Source organism: Branchiostoma belcheri, unplaced genomic scaffold (genome assembly GCF_001625305.1).
Source record: "Branchiostoma belcheri isolate BF01 breed outbred unplaced genomic scaffold, Haploidv18h27 scaffold12, whole genome shotgun sequence".
Taxonomy (NCBI): domain Eukaryota; kingdom Metazoa; phylum Chordata; class Leptocardii; order Amphioxiformes; family Branchiostomatidae; genus Branchiostoma; species Branchiostoma belcheri.
The window spans coordinates 433,204-451,290 of record NW_017802602.1 but is presented as its reverse complement, the minus strand read 5'-3'; the positions used below and the strand labels follow the sequence as shown (position 1 = coordinate 451,290).

The window sequence follows — 18,087 nt, the reverse complement described above, 5'->3', positions numbered from 1 at the left end:
GAACCCTGGACCTCCTAGGTCCTGAGCCGAAAGCGCTACCGCTGCGCCACACGACCCACCAGAACTGGGTTACCAGGTTTGTTTGTCACAATCGGCCGTGTAAACCCACTGTTCAAGCATTTTCTAGAGGGTAGCATGGTGGTACCAAGGAGGTTTTGAATAGTGGATACTGTCTGACCAATAGATACTGTATTTTGCGGGCAGCAGAATAGATATGCTTGGAGATTACCAGAATTGTCTTATTATCTGTGGTCTGTAAATGTTGAGTAATTAATTCAATTCATACCAAAACTTGGATGTTTGAAAGTGGGCTTGCCTTTGATTTTTTCAATCCATTTCTTTGAAGACGAGCTGCCAAGCGTCGCCATCACAGCTTTAAGAGAAACGTACCCGCTGTACTACGCGCAATACCTGTCCAACATGGAGGCGGATTATCGCAACTCGCGCACCGACGTGGAGTTTGACATCGCAACCTACGGACCTGACACCAACTGCACCTACCCACCGCGCACAGACCTGGGAGGCGGATTCGCACTGCGGCGAATTGCACCAACTCTTTGCCGACCTGACGACACGTTTGAAGCCATAGACCCGGTCACCGATCAACCCATAAAAGTGGTCATGGGCCAAGACATAGTCAGGGAGCAATACATAGAGGAGGAGCAGGACTTTAGAGACGAGGCCTGGGTTGACGTTGATCTTTGTGAGTGCGCGACTTTTCTCGTCTCAAGCAAAATCTACTCTCAAAATGTATCTTAGAAGTCAAGTAGATTTGGGGACCCCAACAGCTTGTTTTAAAACTATTTGGGCCATTTTGGACTTAAAATGATAACTCAAAAAGGGAATAGTCAAAGGTATATGTTACGGTTGGATACCTGTTTATTTGTTTAATTATTATACATCAACTGATATTCGTGTTTTCTTTTGATCAAAATGCCACAATATCCCACCTTGTCTGCAGAGTACAGGAACTTTGCAACTATGCATTAAGACTTGCCACAAACCCTCCCAAGCCAGATGCTTCTTTACCACAAAATAATAAATGGCAGCAATGCCAGACAAGGACTAGGAAGACTCCTGTGTCATGCGTGGAACATAACATTTCTCCCTTATCTCTTATCCTTGGCAAGATTAAGAATGTCGAGTCAGCGCAATTGGCTTACACTTTTAATGTCTCTAATACATGTAATTCATGACCTATAGGTGGATGCTTGTTCCCGGCTCTGCCCCCCTCCCCAACGTGTGTCATTTCCACCTGCACGCCCGGTACTTACTACCCCGTTGGTTTTACCTGTGAATACCAGTGCGGCAGTGGATGTACCGGAACCAGCACCAGCACGACCTGTGGTACAGGAGGATGGATCTTCCCCACACTTCCCGCCTGTAGTAAGTGAAAATAACTGAACTCCATTTCTACTTGTCAGAGCCCTCTGTATAGTCAAGTCACTAAAACAATATATGAATATAAATTTTTATTTTTCACCCACCTGTTACATGTTTTTTTATAATCCAGTACCTATAATTATAGACTGGTTTATTGTTGTTGAAAAAATAAATCCAAGGACCCACTGGCAGCCTAGATGCATTAGGCTAAATTGCTGGGTCTGGGTACAAAATACAATTACAATCACAATTACAAATGCAACACACAGCTGTCTACACACTTATGGATAAAACGTAACGTTACCATTGTTTAAAATCTTAAATAAACCATACTAAATGTACTAATATTCAAATATCTTAAAAGAGTAATTTATCGAAAGCTTATTCATATATAAAACGCCACAGTAAGTGGATGCATGGCTCTGGCACCGCCATGTATGACTACAACGTGCAGCCCCAATGTTGCCTACATCCCTGGCTCCATCTGCATTTACGAGTGCGCCCCTGGATGCATAGGAGGATACGGCAACTTGACATGCGTCGGGTTAATTGGATGGGTCGGCTCCTTCGCACCTTGCTGTAAGTGAAAATAACTGAGCTCCACTTTTTGTTTGCCAGATCCGTCTATATATTTGAGGTGCACAAACAGCATAGCTCCGTTACTATTGGCTGGCGGCAGTATTGCAATATTGTGGAAGGGTCCTTGGGGCTGGGACCGCCAACACAAGTGCCTGAGAGATCTGCCCGTAGTCCCCCTTACCTGTTGAGGGTTGGGTTGTATATTCTTTCGTCTATTGCCTCTTTAACACCCCATTCCGGTTTAGATATCCGTGTACTCGAGTTTGAAAGAGTGACCCTGGTGGTGGTGAAAAATGACTGAGGAGTAGTCGGAGAGACCAGTCGGCCGCTAGTGCTAACGGCTACTCCTCAGCCATTATCCACCACCTACAACACAACAATGAGCATATCTGTTCATATCTGTCTAATAAATCAAATCAAATCTGTTTCTCACAAGTTTGGTAAAGCACATTGTATCAATTTTATCTCTAGCAGTCGGAGGCTGTTTTCCACCATATCCGGTACTACCTGACGGTAAGTTACGTTCTCTGTATCATAAACTTGTGCTTGCAATGTGCTTTAAAGACGAGAACATGGTGTCACTTAGGTTTTACCTTTATATCAAAACATTACATTTTACAGGTTACTGCAACTCTTACATATTTTTCGCGAATATGTTGATAGAGAAATATTTTCTCGAGAATTCAAAATAAAGACCTATGGAATAAATACGACTAAGCTTGCGAATAAGAAAAATCAGACATACAAAGTAATATAAGCAAAGTAAGACATATTTGTATGGTTTAAAAGGAAATTTCATTAAAGGTTGTCTTTAAATGTTGCTTGTCAATAAAACATTCTCTCATTATAGCCATAAACACTTCATCACCCAAAGTTACACTGTTAATAAATGAAACAGTAGATGGAAACTTCACTGTGATTTTGTACAGATTATTTTACAGAGGCGTAATATTTCAACTGGGCTGCAGAAACTGATTGCCGCTTTTTTCAGACTTTGACTACGCAGACGCAACCAGTGCGATCACTAGCTCGACACTGGACCCTGCCGTAGCTGAGGAGGTCGGGTTAGGTTCCTTCCTGAACGACCTGGCCGCGTACGCAGAGTATGACGGCACCCCAGTCGCCGACCTGCCGGATACGGATAACATCGTGATCATGCCTGAACGCTGGGCTCTAACCTACACCAACAACGGCATCACTACAGGAATGTTCCTGCCAGAGACCAGGAACTTCGACCCAGCAGTTGGGTTACCAGGTATGGCCCGTATCAACATCTTTGACCCTGATGATGTTGGATAAAACACGTACGGTCTGTATCGGAACACTTTGTGCAAGCAATATCGAGAGGGTAGCACTAATGGCCAGAGACCAGGAACTTTGCCCCAGAAGTTGGGTTTATCTATGACGATTTACCACATTTGTGGAAGGATTGACATAACAGGTGACTATCACCTTTTCAAAGATGTCAAACCTGAGACCGGACTGTAATGTTTGAACCACTCACACCGGGAAGGTCCCATACTCTTTTCGATAAGTGTGGTGGGTTCTTTAACGTGCGTGGGGTGTGGCTCTCTCCGAACACGGGACCTCCAGTTTACGTCCTATCCGAGGGACGGCCCTAACCGAGGCTAGGTACTCATTTACACCTGAGTGAAGTGAGGAAATTCGTGTAAAGTGCCTTTTCCAAGGGCACAAGATCGGTGACATGGGTGGGGATCGAACCCTGGACCTCTAGGTCCTGAGCCGAAAGCGCTACCGCTGCGCCACACGACCCCACCAGAACTGGGTTACCAGGTTTGTTTGTCACAATCGGCCGTGTAAACCCACTGTTCAAGCATTTTCTAGAGGGTAGCATGGTGGTACCAAGGAGGTTTTGAATAGTGGATACTGTCTGACCAATAGATACTGTATTTTGCGGGCAGCAGAAGATATGCTTGGAGATTACCAGAATTGTCTTATTATCTGTGGTCTGTAAATGTTGAGTAATTAAATCAATTCATGCCAAAACTTGGATGTTTGAAAGTGGGCTTGCCTTTGATTTTTCAATCCATTTCTTTGAAGACGAGCTGCCAAGCGTCGCCATCACAGCTTTACGAGACAGGTATCCGCTGTACTACGAGCAATACCTGTCCAACATGGAGGCGGATTATCGCAACTCGCGCACCGACGTGGAGTTCGACAGCGCAACGTTCGGACCGGACACCAACTGCTCCTACCCTCCGCGCACAGACCTGGGAGGCGGATTCGCACTTCGGCGAATTGCGCCAACCCTGTGCCAACCTGACGAGAGGATCGTAGCCACAGACCCGGTCACGAATCAACCCATAAAAGTACGCACAGGCCGAGACATAGTCCGAGAGCAGTTCATAGAGGAGGAACAGGACTTTAGAGACGAGGCCTGGGTTGACGTTGAAGTTTCTCTTTGTGAGTGCGCGAATTTTCTTGTCTCAAGATCTACTCTCACAATGTATCTCAGACGTCATGTAAATGTTTAGCCCCCAGCAGCTTTTTGGGAACTGTTTTGGCCATTTTGGACTTAAAATCACAAGAACGCAAAAGGGGAATATTGGTAAATGTTACTGCTGGATGCCTGTTGTTGGTTTGAAAACATATTAGGCCCAGTTACGCTGCCACAATAGCCTCCTTGGCCTTCAGAATACAGGAATACTGTAACTCAAGACTTGCCACAAACGCCCAAAGCCATGTGCCTCTTAGCGGCAGAGATAGCAGATAATGACTGGGAAGAATCATTTAATATACAGCAAGAAGGCAGGTTCGGGTTTGTAATGCCTACTGTTAAAATATTTCTCCTCTGTCTCTTTTCTTTTCAGGTGACTGCTTGGCTCCCCCAAGCTACCCGTGTATAGACGTTGTGTGCGCGCCAGGCCCGTACTTCAACGGGGACACCTGCGGCTACACGTGCGCCCGAGGGTGTTCCGGAGTCATCAGCACCATCGTCACGTGCAATAACGGGATCTGGGACGGCACTGTGCCCATCTGCAACGCGGGCAAGTTGGAATAACTACAAACATACAGCCTTCCAATGAGCGAAATATCTGTAACTAATTAATTACCATGCACGTGTATATAAACACAACTATTGGTATACTAGCTATGTTATGATGCTTTAATATGATATGCACAAAGACAGGTAGAATCTTTTATTGAGCCCGAAAAGGTACTCCGACAGGATTCAAGGGTAGAAAAGAAATAGATTCGATGTATTCTTCTTGTACTCCGTCAGATTGCCCTCCTCTGCCCAGCATCCCGCCTTGTACAGTCGCGCTGTGTTTCTCCCCGGCTCCTTACCAACATGGAGACACCTGCGGGTACACGTGCGCGCCTGGATGTATCGGGTTTATCAGCACCATTCTGACATGCAATGACGGAAGTTGGGACGGCATCGTTCCCTACTGCACAAAGAGTAAGTTGAATTAACTGACAATTTGATGCGACAGATCGTTTTCCATGCCTTGTAACGGAATTCAAATAAAAAAGATGCACGCGTACAACACAGCTACAAGAGATACCATGATATGTCAGGAATCGTTTCAATTATTAGCTTTGTTTGCAAATATAGAACTACATGTAGTTTAGAAGGACAAGATCCCAGGGGACAAAAGGGATATAGTCAACGGACCCTTCCGTACTTGGTTTTCCACAATAGCTTGTGCCAGGTCTGCCGTGTACAGACTTCCAGTACCTTCTGATGTCTTGCCGATTGCCTGACACTTTTGATACTCTGTAATTGTCTGGCCTGACAAACTATGATCCACAGAACTCTGCCCACTAAACTACGAGCTGGCGATGGGGAGAGGACCGTGCCTGCGGTTCTCTGAAGACCGTCAGAGCTATCAGGACGCCAGCCAAACCTGCCGCGACGAGGGCGGCCGTCTGGTGGTCATCAAATCCGCAGCGCTAGACGCCTTCATCGACAACCGAATCCAAACCACCTACAACGCCGAGACATGGATCGGACTGGACGATCTGACTCCTCCTCCTGTAAGTTTCCTTTCTCTCCAAGTCTTACTTACTTTTCCTTTATCCTTCCGGGGTCCTTATGCCTGGTGGGGCGTCACGGGGAGATGTAGTCGACGTTCCACTGCCAGGTGTGTGGCCTCCAGGAGTGTCATGCCGTGTGCCCTGAGGGTCTCCGGCGACTCTTCGCTACTCCGTCTATCCATCGGCGGCGCGGTCTCTCTCTGGCCCGTAACCCCTGAGTGCCTGGCAGTGTAGGCCCTTAGGGCTGGTTGGGTGGTCGGCATTCTCATCAGGTGGCCAAACCACTGGACCCTTTGTCTGGCAATGAACTGGAGGACTGGTTTGTTGCCAACCATCTGTCTGATGACTTCGTTTCTGCCCTTATCCCTCCTTGTCTTCCCTCTCTCCAAGTCATAGCATGCAATCTTAAGTGCACATGCATAAATTTCAGGCCAAACACCTCAGTAGCAAGTACACTAAAGGTTGGTAATAAGTTCATTGCGTAAAGTGTATGTCGAATGTTCAAAAGGTGGCGATCATTTGTTTGATTATTCCATTTACTAGCAGCTCTCTTGACAAGAAACGCTACAAGATACAAACTTCGTAACATCTTGCCCGTTTCTTTCTTGATAACATTTTATACACTTCAACAGTCGCAGTACGTTTGGAGTGACGGCAGCGTGCTGGGGCCTGGTGACTTCAACGACTGGTCTCCCGGCCAACCGGACACACTCTACGGGGAGGAATGTGTGGAGATCCGCCCATGGAGCCCGTTCAACTATCGGTGGAACAACCACCACTGCTGGCGCCTCAAGCACTACATCTGCGAGAGTGCGTTTCTACAACTTAATTTGCGACGACATTTCAACCATAAACAAATGCTATGAAAATGCCATTATCAGCTTTGCCGCATGCCATAATAGGTTAACCATGCTGAAGTGTCGGTCAGAAACTGCACCCTGCACTGATATCTTCATTGATCACTGGACCTCTTCCAAAATCACGTAGTATCATTGTGCAAGCATATCATACCTTATTCAAATACTACGGTATCATCGTACTCTGAGTGACTTAACTGAAGTATCTATGATAAGTAACATCTTTTTTTGTCACCACTTTGCTTTGGTTAAGCACATTGTTTGTAACGCATCTCTTTTTGTCCCAGGTTGTCCTCCGACGTCTCCGCTCCCTTGGGGTAAGCAACGTCCTCAGTATTATACACTTTTGCTTGGAAGAAGCTTTAAAGGTTTTTTATACGTGAACCTCGTATTGCACTAGGTCAGCGAGGATTTACTTTTATATCCCCCCGTTCGGGCCACTGACAATAAAACCTACAAGAACTGGTCAGTTGATTTCGGAATGGTCAAGTCCTTCATTGAGGTGTGTGCAGTGCAAATGGTCACAGTTAAAAGTTCACTTATTGCAAATTAAATTCCAGAATCTACAGTTTTAATGATTCGAGAATTAAGAAAAGTTTTAACTTGACTTTAACAGCTTTGGACAACATTCAAATCATCAGCGTTCTAGCCGCACCAGAGTAATCTGTAGATGGAAGCTACTCTGTTGTTTTGTACATATTTTATACAGTGGCATGATATTTCAACTGCAGAAGTCGCCTTGTCTTTTCTTTAGTATTTGATTACGAAGCCGCAACTATTGCGATCACCGGCTCGACACTGGACCCTGCCGTGGCTGAGGAGATTGGGCTGGATTCCTTCCTGAACGACCTGGCCGCGTACGCAGACTATGACGGCACCCCGCTCGCCGACTTGCCCGATACGGAGAACATCATCATCATGCCTGAGCGCTGGGCTCTAACCTACACCAACGCAGGCTGCACAACAGCACTGTTTCTGGATGAAACCAGGAACTTCAACCCAGATGTTGGATTGCCAGGTATGTTTGCCAGAACATATGATTGCCATGTTTTTAGATCATGAGCTTGATTAGGAGATTGTACATAACTATGCTAATCAATTATGCCAAAATAGAGATAACGTTTGTGTGTACTATGAGCAACATCAACAAATATAAGCAAAAATATAATATCCCAGAAGTGTATCAAGCATGTACAGCTTAAGATAATAAAGGAAAAGCAAACTCAGGATACATACATCTCGATGTTTTAGGTTCTTGTGACTTTGTCGTACCTTGTTTTTTGTCATTTCTTTGAAGACGAGCTGCCAAGCTTCGCCATCGCAGCTTTAAGAGAAAGGTACCCGCTGTACTACGAGCAATACCTGTTCAACATGGAGACGGAGTATCGCAACTCTCGCAACGCCATGGAGTTTGACATCACCACGTACGGACCGGACTCTGACTGTCCCTACCCCCTGCGCACCAACCTGGGAGGCGGTTTCGCACTAGAGCGAATTCCACCAACCCTTTGCCAACCTGACGAAAAGATCGAAACCAGAGACCCGGACACTGATGAAGTCATAAAAGTAGTCACCGGCATAGACCTAGTCCCCCAGCAAACTGAGGATGGGCTCTGGGTTGACGTTGCTGTTTTTCCTCGATGTGAGTGATTGTGTGTATATATATATATGTGTGTGTGTGTGTGTGTGTGAGTGTGTGTGTGTATATGTGTGTGTGTGTGTGTGTGTGTGTGCGCGCGTGTGTGTGTGTGTGCGTTATATTCGCTGGCTTTTTTCATCTCAAAAACGCATTCCTTTTTATATCACCGGGCTGCCAACTAAACATTTTCACCCCTTTTTAAGGTGACTGCTTGACCGGACCAGCGGACATCCCACCGTGTATAGAGGTGCTATGTTTCTCCCCACCTCCGTATAACAACGGGGACACCTGCGCTTACACCTGCAAGCCGGAATGTATAGCTCCTGGTTCAACCAGCAACATCTTAACATGCAACAACGGAGATTGGGTCGGCGAGGTTCCCGATTGCCCACTTAGTAAGTCAAAATTACTGAACAGTTTTATATGGCAGTTGCATGTGAATACAGGTGATAGCATGATATACATGTATCGATGGGGGAGGGGTTTTTTTGTTTGTTTGTTCGGGATCTCCATTAGTGTGAATTTCACACTACTCTTCCTGGAGTCCGTAGTGAATAATCAAACAAGTACTTGGACCATCGCACACCGGGACATGCCCCCTATTCTTTTTCGAAAGGTGTGGTGGGTTCTTTAACGTGCGTGGGGTGTGGCTCTCCCCAAACACGGGACCTCCATTTAACATCCTATCCGAGGGACGTCCCTAACCGAAGCTAGGTACTCATTTACACCTGAGTGAAGTGAGGAACGTCGTGTTAAGTGCCTTTCCCAAGGGCACAAGATCGGTGACAAAGAGGTTACCTCCATGATATACATGTATCATAGATGCTTTTAGGGTTGCATAAAAACAAACATAGAATTTTATTTGGGTTAAAAAGGACACCTGGATGATTCTAGAAGACAAAGGAAATAAATTCGATATATCCTTCCGTTCTTGTTTCTCTCCAGTGGGTTGCCCCTCTCGACCAAACTTCTACTGCACAACTGTAACCGACTGCAGCGCCCCCTACCTCAATGGTGAGACCTGCACCTACACGTGTAACGACACTTGTGTAGGAAACCCCAGTACCATGACCAGGACTTGTCTTGAAGGAAGCTGGTACGGAGAAGATTGGGCCGGCTGCTATATAAGTATGTTAACTATACACGCACATCTGTCTTTGGCAATCCAGTCTCGAAAGACTATATACACATACACGCACATACACATACACATACATAGATACACACGCGCGCACAGACGCACGCACACACACACACACACACACGTACACACACACACACACACACGTACATACACAAACACACACACACGTACACACACACACACACACATACAAACACACACGTAACCCTTCATTTGACACACACACATGTGACAGATTAAATTAAACTGTGTATACGTATATGTTGCTGAAAACGTACATGATCATGTTGTCAAAGTGTAATACATAATACGTGCAGGCGTTGCAAGTTTCTGAACTTGACATTGATGCCATTTCTATTGTTTCCTTTGTACAATGAAAACAATAGTCCTGCGTCTTGGCTGCGACGCCTTGCCGCCCACCTTCCCGTGCACAACCCGGACCTGTACCGGTACCGACCACGGGGATGTCTGTACGTACGAGTGCGACCGCGGATGCACGGGAGTCCCCAGCACCATGGTCAGGACCTGCGAGGACGGGGAGTGGGTCGGGGAACCCTGGAGAGGATGCCAGCAAAGTACGTGAACAGGGTTTCTTGTTAACCGCCTTATCCACATGTGGACATATATCCACTGTAACATATTTTTAAATATGTTAAAACCAGTTACATGGCGCAACAGCATCTCTTTCGTCAAACCCTACACTGGTGGCAGCGGTGGGATATGTATTCATGAATGATGATATGTCCAGTCAGTGAGTAGCCTTGTTCTCTCCTCCTGTCCTGCCCGTTTTAGATTGCGACAGACCGCCATCATTCCCGTGCGCGTTGAGATTGGGCTGCGCGTCTCCCTACACCGACGGGGAGACCTGTGCGTACTGGTGTAACCGGAGACGCGGATGTGCCGGCATTCCCGCCACCACCACCCGGATCTGCCGTGACGGGGTCTGGGTCGGTCCAGACTGGAATGGCTGCCACAAAGGTAACCCATGATCGAACACCAAAAGAAACAGTCACTCAAGCAACTGGACAGATGGTGAAAATTGTTTCAATCCGTTTCAAGTAGCATCCACTACCTATCGTCAGTGAGCAACGGGGTCTGTGGTTGAACAGTTCCTAAGCTAAGAAGAATAAAACAGGCAATAATCAATGAACAAAGATGTTTGGACCAAGAAATACACTTTCCTTATTAGAGATTATCGTATCTTGAAAATCACCCTTCCATTTCTACAACTAGCATGGGATTACTTAATCAGGCACTCATTTCAAATTCCCATTGATCTGTCGCTAAAGACCAATTGTTCTGCCAGCTTTGGCTGTAAATATATTTAAAACGAAATTTAATCTCAGTCTTTTTTAAATTTCTTGAAGATTAATTGTTTTATAGTAGTAATGAGTATAACGTGTTCCATGCTTTCTGTTGATGACTGCATGTCTGCATCCTTCTTTGTCATCGAAGGATGCCGCGGGCCTCCTTCCCGACCTTGCGCCATCTACACATGTGACCAGTCCGGCTCCCCCTACCCTGACGGGACGACTTGCACCTACCAATGCGACAAAAACCGTGGCTGCGCCGCCATTCCGGATACAACTACCGCAACCTGCAGCCACAGACAGTGGACCGGTCCAGATAAAAGTTGGAGATGCAGGAAAGGTGTGCATTCTATGGTAGATAGTTCGAATAAAGGTCATCGTTGAAAACATGAACAAGCTTGTAAACTTACGAGTTTTTAATATGGGAATGATTATTATACTTCAAGACCATTTTTGACTTGATCTTGGACCGATTTTCGATTGAAATATGATGTAAACTTAACATACAGAAATAAGTCTTTAAGTACGCTAAAATTGCAATTCGTCGAAAAAGAGAAAGGACTGCCTTTTTAATTAAGAATTCTCCACGGGCGTTTATAGCTTTTCTGCACCCTCAGGCTGCGGCCTGCCACCCAGCCCGCCCTGTACCGAGATGTTCGGCTGCCATCCTTTCTACAAATACGGGGAAAGCTGCGAATACCGGTGCTACAACGAGGGAGGTTACGCCATGGAGGTGTCCGGGGACCGGATCAGGACGTGCGTGAAGCCTGGGGAGTGGTCCGGAACAGACCTGGTCTGTGAATGTAAAGGTAGGAGTGGTCTGGATGTGTATTTCTCATGTGTTCTCATAAGCGTGTCAGGATATCAGGATTGGTAACAGGTAAGATACATTTTAAGACATCTTTTGAGGATACAAAGGATCAAAGGTTTGCAATAACTGTTACGCTTTATAGTGGTCTACAGGCTTTCTTCAAAAATATTCTTACATACGTTGCACCACACAATTTCATGTCATAATTCCGATACAGACGAAAATCTAATACAATTCGTACTTCTGAAATCTCAATTCACCGCATCTGTCGATACAGAAGAGGAGGAATGCTGCCGTCCCGACATCATCTTCGTCCTGGATTACTCCGGGAGCGTTTCGGACTCAGACTTCCAGCAGGTCAAGGACTTCGTGGCATCGCTGGTGGACCAGTTCGGGGACCTGGAGGCGCGCGTCGGCGTGCTCAGATACAACCACGGGCAGATGCTGGAGTTCCACTTGAACGCATACAGCAAGTACGTCCTTAGAAATGTCTGATGGTATATGTGATAAGTGCGTGCTTTCAGATTAGTTTGGAGGCATGTTATCTTTTAAATGGTTATCATTTATCATCATCGGCCTGCTTCCGTCTCCGTAGACTATGGGTTTGGTCCAGCGTGTTTAGTCTTTTTGCAAGCAAAGCTGGACTATATGATTCCGTATAGTGAATACCAAGGACATATTATCCTATCTAATCTCAATAGTCATCCCCAGCGTACAATCATTTTGACCTTGTAACTGATATACGACTTCCTTTTGTATTCTGTTTTATCTGTAGTAAACCACCTACGCTCCTACACATAAATGGCATGCCAATCACGACCACTGGCGGGACCCTCACCGGTGCAGCTCTCAGCTACGTGGCCAACACCATGCTGCTGCCTGGCAACGGGAACCGCGCGGACGCTGCAGATGTAGTCATTGTTCTCACTGACGGCTTCTCAGGCGATTCCGTGACGGGTCCGGCCTCGGTCCTCCACAGCATGGGCGTGCAGACCTTCGCCATCGGCGTCGGGAGTTGCGTCAGCGACGCGCAGCTGCACGACATCGCCAACTGTGACGACCACGTCTACAAACTGGCGGACTTCCGGGGACTGGAAAACATCACGGCCATGGTCCACGACCAGATCTGCTGCGACGAGCCCAGACGTAATTTTTTACCTGAATAAATGTGCTCAACGCCTTTCGTGCAATGTTTTAATCACTCTCTCTTGGTATAGGCCATGTATGTGCCTTGTAAAATTCAGCTTTCTTGTTACGGAAAAGGCTGCTTTAGATCCTGGTCGGCAATTGGATTAGCTTGCTTGAAATTCCATTACATAAAAGTCGTCGCAGGATGACCTCCGACGAATGTGATCAAGCCAAAAATGGCCCGACAAGTAAATGTACTTTCAATACTTTCAATATGATATGATATGAAAAGTGACCACACGCTCATCTAAACTGATGTAATTTCTGTGGTTTGTCTCCTTTTGCAGGTGTATGCAGGTACCAAGGCTGTTTTGCAGACAAACGCGAACGTAAGTTCCCCCACGTTAAAATTGAGGATCGAGAGATGACTAACGCCCTGTGCTGCAAGCACTGCCATGACAAGGGATTCCCTTATTCCGGTAAGAGCCTAGGAGAGTTTTTGACATCAGACACAACTGTGAGTTTAAACTGATAGTTGTAAAACTCTGAAACTTCCGTTGCCCATCCTGCCTGTTTATAAAATGCACTTATAGTACCTAAACCATCAATTTATCTACCCAAACGTTTGGCATTTCAAAATACTCTAAGCCAACAGAAGGAAAAATAGTTGCATTCTTAAATTCTTTCTTCTTTCTTCAACAGCAACCGAATTTGGAAAAGAATGTCACTGTGGGACAACAGCAAACTTCGACGACCTGGACCCCCCGTTACCCAACACTCTATGTAACATGCTGTGCCCCGGAAATCAGAACGAGGATTGCGGAGCACACTGGAAAATGTCCGTGTATAGCACAATCGGTAGGTTGTCCTGCGAGTATTTTTATCATGAAGTAAGTTTAAACTGTAATTTCCAACACAACAAAAAATTGGACTCACCCAAATTTTCGACTGTACAACTCCAGTCTTTTTCAAGGAATGAGCAATCCACCGCTTCCGTGACATCACGCAGATAACACACGTGACTCCGTGAGCAGTGGATCAAAGGTTGCAGAAAGTCTGTGGCGCCCCCCGTCTCTGTTGAGGGATGGCTGTAAAGCCCTGATGTAGATGGCCTCTTTAATCCCTTTCTGCAACCTATGATCCACTGCTCACGGAGTCACGTGTGTTATCTGCGTGACGTCACGGAAGCGGTGGATTGCTCATTCCTTGAAAAAGACTGGAGTTGTACAGTCCAAAATTTGGGTGAGTCCAATTTTTTGTTGTGTTGGAAATTACAGTTTAAACTTACTTCATAATGACTTCTACCAACACAGATGAACTTTCAAGATAGGAGTATTTTTATTATTATTTTCACATGGAGGTAAATAATTTTGTTACAAATGGTAGAGGGATATATATACAGGGGAAAGCAGAAACCCACAAGGTTTATCGAGGGCCCCCCTTAAATGTGATTAATTAACTATTATGATAAAGACAATAAAGATTCATCGATTGTCATGACAATTACTGATCAAGAACAAAATAAATTCCCCACATATCATCACTGCGTTAATTCCATCAATCATGCAAATAGCTATAGGTCCCTAAGTTATATGATTTGTGCATCTGTTTTCCTTGCTTTCACGTGTCACAAGTCACAAGATACCGTTTTCACATTTTGCACTGAATGATAGTCAAACGTCAGGTTGAAGGGGAACTCTTGAAAGTATATGTTATTTTATGAAACATAACATTGCCTACAACGTCAACAAAATTTTGTAAAATTCCATCACAGATAAAGAAATAAATTGACCATTGAAATCCTGGAACTGCATGGTGGTCCCTAATTCATTTTTGGAAACGAAGTATTTTTCCCAAAGGGATAATATATCAAGATACAGGAAAATCTTCAATTAGACTAAACAACTGGAAATTTCGGCTGAGAGGGTTGCAAATGGAAATTTCACGTTATCTTAAGTAACAAGATAATACAACTATTGGCCTTGTTACTCATGCTTGTGAGTCACTCATCAGTGTGAATTACAAACGACCGTCTGATTTTTGACACCTGTTCTCCACAGACGACTGCCCAGAGGACTACGAACGCGTGACAGCGAACGGACCGTGCCTGCGGTTCTCTACAGACCGTCAGACCTACCAACAGGCTAGGGATATCTGCCAGGCTGAAGGCGCGCGTCTGGTGGTCATCAAATCTGCTGTTTTGGATGCCGCCATCGACAACCGCATCCAAACAACGTACGCCTACGAGACCTGGATCGGACTGGACGATCTGACTGCTCCTGCCGTAAGTTTGTTTGATACTTGCATGTTTCATTCAGCTTTGCTTACATTTAGAGTGTGTATGAATCGATTCCAGACCATTCACCTGGTTTAGATATTAAAGTAGTTAGTGCAATAATGTTTAGTAGGCCTAATAAGGACTCGTTAGTTCCTACTTTCGTGTTTACTATTAGCTTTCTTTTCAAGAAGAACCATGATCTTGTGCATTCTGTAACATCTTGCGCCTAATGTTCTTGATATTGTTTCAACACTTCTACAGTCGCAGTACGTTTGGAGTGACGGCAGCGTGCTGGGACCTGGTGACTACAGCGACTGGTCAACCGGCCAACCGGACACGATTTACGGGGAGAAATGTGTGGAGATCCGCCCATGGAGCCCGTTCAACTACCGATGGAACAACCATTTCGGCTATATACTCAAGAATTACATTTGCGAGATAGGTACGCTCCAAAAGTGGCAACGTTTCAACCATTGACAAGACTTCAGAGATCTCATTCTTTAATGATATGTTTGATTATTTTGCAAATTTTGCCCCATTCATTATGAACAGAAAGCTGTAATCAGCAGAATCCATTTTAATCCTGTGCGTAATTACATATAGTGTCTGACATTTTGATTCGGACTTTGATTTATTTATGTTTCTATGATTTATGTACCTATGTTCATGTTTATGTTCTGGTGTCTTAATAGCCCATATGGGCTGGGCGACAAAAGTCGCAAGACACGTAAGTAAACATTCATTCATTAATTCATTGACTCATTCATTCATTGACTCATTCATTCATTCACTCTCTCATTCACTCACTCATTCACTCACGTACTCACTCACTAATTCATTCATTCATTCACTCATTCATTCATTCACTCATTCATCCATTCATTCATTCATTCATTCATTCATTCATTCATTCATTCATTCATTCATTCATTCCTACAGCCGTGCCTCCCCACTGCTGCCCCCGCCCTCCGGCAGTGGGAGATGATCCCGGGTATGCCTGCGCCGAGGATCACAAGTACAGGCCGTCCCCTCAGATTGCCTGCAGGCCAGTCGCCGAGGAAATACCGGCCGGTGGAGATGGAGACGTTGTTGGTTAGAGGTTAGACTCAGGTTAGGCTCCCTATTTCAGATGGATAGTTCAGTCTTTTGAGACTGACTGGCACAGAGATAGGGGGAGCGAGAGAGAGGAAGAGAGAGAGGGAGAGAGAGGGGGAGAGAGGGAGAGAGAGAAGGAGAGAGAGAGGGAGAGAAAGGGGGAGAGAGAGAGGGAGAAAGAGAGATAGTTTCACACGCACACAGAGTAGAGTTTGGCAGTTTCGACTGTCATTACATCAGCAGAGAAAACCGTGCTTTATCCAGAATCATGCTCCGGCACTGTTCAGGATAGTCTACGAGTATCCAGAACAGTGAATCCTGGGAGCAAATCTACGTTCTCTGATATGCGGAGACTATCCAGAACCGTACACAAATCTAACACCTAAACCATTAAAACATAGAGCTATCCAGACAACCTGCGATACAGAGACTATGCGGAACATGATGTCTGATCCTAACCCCTAACCCATTCTGACATTGAACTAAATATGCACAGTTCTGGATACAATACTGAAATCGGACTACGGTGATATTGATGAGAAGTGCCGCTTCTATAGTTAGCATCGACACACAATAGACTAGTTTTCGCGATCGCAGTGTTTTGCGATAGTTGGTCTCATTTTAATGCACATTATTGCTGCTCTTGCCATATTTGAAAGATAGGATTGTTTCAATTAATATATAATCCATGTAGAGGAAGGAAATAATAAAAGGTAGTTAGTTTGTCGACCTTCCAGGCTATGATATTATAGAGTTTAATGAATATATATTAAACAGAGTTTAATGGATATATATATATATATATATATATATATATAGAGAGAGAGAGAGAGAGAGAGAGAGAGAGAGACTTCGCGTATGCTAGTAACATTGATTTTGTGCACTAATATAAGGAGTGCATTTAGAGAACAGATTAGCTCTTTGCATATGTTATGATATAGATAGCAAATATATTTAAGAACATTATCATCTATATTTAGTTTAAAGCTGGGTGCTTTGGGTAGTGTAGAGGCTGCATTGGTGATACCATACAGTACTATTATACACTACTATTGTGGTAGGTTTATTTTATTCTTACTACAAATAACCAAGTAATTAGATTATACAAGTACACTTAGAGCTGCATTATGTAACTTTCTGGTCATTTCTATAAGTAAGTTGAATTAACCCTACTCCATTGCAAATAATTGTCATTCAGAAAGTGAAAGATGAGAAAGTATGACGCCTTACGAGTGTGTCTAAAAGCTGGAAACACATCTGTCTGTCGTGTTTGTTTACATTCTGGTAGTTGTGGTGGAAACTGAGTGTGCCTCGGGTGACAACCATAAATATCAGAAATACAAGATAATTGAACAAAAAAAGTTGAAAAGTGGACGTAAATTACAATCAAAAGATTTTTTTACTAAATAAAAGATGAACTGAACTAATTTTTTTTTCAATTATTGGTGCAGAAATGTTACATACTGCCCTTTATTGTTCATTATTATCCACTGTTTAGTAGTAGATCCAACATTAGTGACTAAATCCACCATATGTTAGAAACCAGGAGCAGGAGACCTTCTGTGACCGTCCTCTTTTTACACCAAAGATGAAGGAGATTCTGTTTTATAGCCAAAGAACAACGCCGTTTTGACATGAAATGCGAACCTCAAGTGTACAAGTTTGAACAGAATATTTCTTGACTTTGTCTTTGTTGTATGAAGACAGCTCTAGCGGACTAAACAACTCACATATAGATACCGAACTAACATAGCAAATATCACAACACTTTAAGAAATATAAACACTGGAATGATGATGGATAATGTAGACGTATAGATGAATTACATTCACTATTTAAACTTTAATGTATTCATGCTTTG

The 18,087-nt window shown here is 44.5% G+C and overlaps 2 protein-coding genes across 2 annotated transcripts in view; both read left to right on the top strand.

The window, feature by feature from the left end:
• Positions 1 to 10,593, top strand: part of LOC109462620 — a 47,666-nt gene extending 37,073 nt beyond the window's left edge. Inside the window, exons 11-27 of the mRNA XM_019759183.1 lie at positions 347 to 703; positions 1,204 to 1,386; positions 1,789 to 1,962; positions 2,434 to 2,475; positions 2,954 to 3,217; positions 4,024 to 4,386; positions 4,794 to 4,970; positions 5,207 to 5,386; positions 5,741 to 5,964; positions 6,597 to 6,774; positions 7,109 to 7,138; positions 7,576 to 7,839; positions 8,119 to 8,463; positions 8,664 to 8,855; positions 9,406 to 9,588; positions 9,991 to 10,179; positions 10,397 to 10,593. Coding sequence (XP_019614742.1) covers positions 347 to 703; positions 1,204 to 1,386; positions 1,789 to 1,962; positions 2,434 to 2,475; positions 2,954 to 3,217; positions 4,024 to 4,386; positions 4,794 to 4,970; positions 5,207 to 5,386; positions 5,741 to 5,964; positions 6,597 to 6,774; positions 7,109 to 7,138; positions 7,576 to 7,839; positions 8,119 to 8,463; positions 8,664 to 8,855; positions 9,406 to 9,588; positions 9,991 to 10,179; positions 10,397 to 10,593 — 3,542 coding nt within the window. The remainder of the gene's footprint in view (positions 1 to 346; positions 704 to 1,203; positions 1,387 to 1,788; positions 1,963 to 2,433; positions 2,476 to 2,953; positions 3,218 to 4,023; positions 4,387 to 4,793; positions 4,971 to 5,206; positions 5,387 to 5,740; positions 5,965 to 6,596; positions 6,775 to 7,108; positions 7,139 to 7,575; positions 7,840 to 8,118; positions 8,464 to 8,663; positions 8,856 to 9,405; positions 9,589 to 9,990; positions 10,180 to 10,396) is intronic.
• Positions 10,594 to 11,062: 469 nt separating this feature from the next.
• Positions 11,063 to 16,602, top strand: LOC109462749. The gene is made up of 9 exons (XM_019759325.1): positions 11,063 to 11,254; positions 11,532 to 11,723; positions 12,003 to 12,198; positions 12,501 to 12,871; positions 13,201 to 13,332; positions 13,556 to 13,711; positions 14,914 to 15,137; positions 15,393 to 15,573; positions 16,071 to 16,602. The coding sequence occupies exons 2-9, from the start codon at positions 11,567 to 11,569 to the stop codon at positions 16,226 to 16,228; spliced, it is 1,575 nt and encodes a 524-aa protein (XP_019614884.1). The 5' UTR covers positions 11,063 to 11,254; positions 11,532 to 11,566; the 3' UTR covers positions 16,229 to 16,602.
• The last annotated feature ends 1,485 nt before the right edge of the window (positions 16,603 to 18,087 follow it).

Excerpts from the sequence above, each read along its gene's own strand:
- LOC109462749 (XM_019759325.1), top strand. The coding sequence starts at position 11,567 with ATGTTCGGCTGCCATCCTTTCTACAAATACGGGGAAAGCTGCGAATAC. Across the intron at positions 11,724-12,002 it reads CCTGGTCTGTGAATGTAAAG|AAGAGGAGGAATGCTGCCGT; the intron begins GTAGGAGTGGTC and ends CTGTCGATACAG. Across the intron at positions 15,138-15,392 it reads ACGATCTGACTGCTCCTGCC|TCGCAGTACGTTTGGAGTGA; the intron begins GTAAGTTTGTTT and ends ACACTTCTACAG.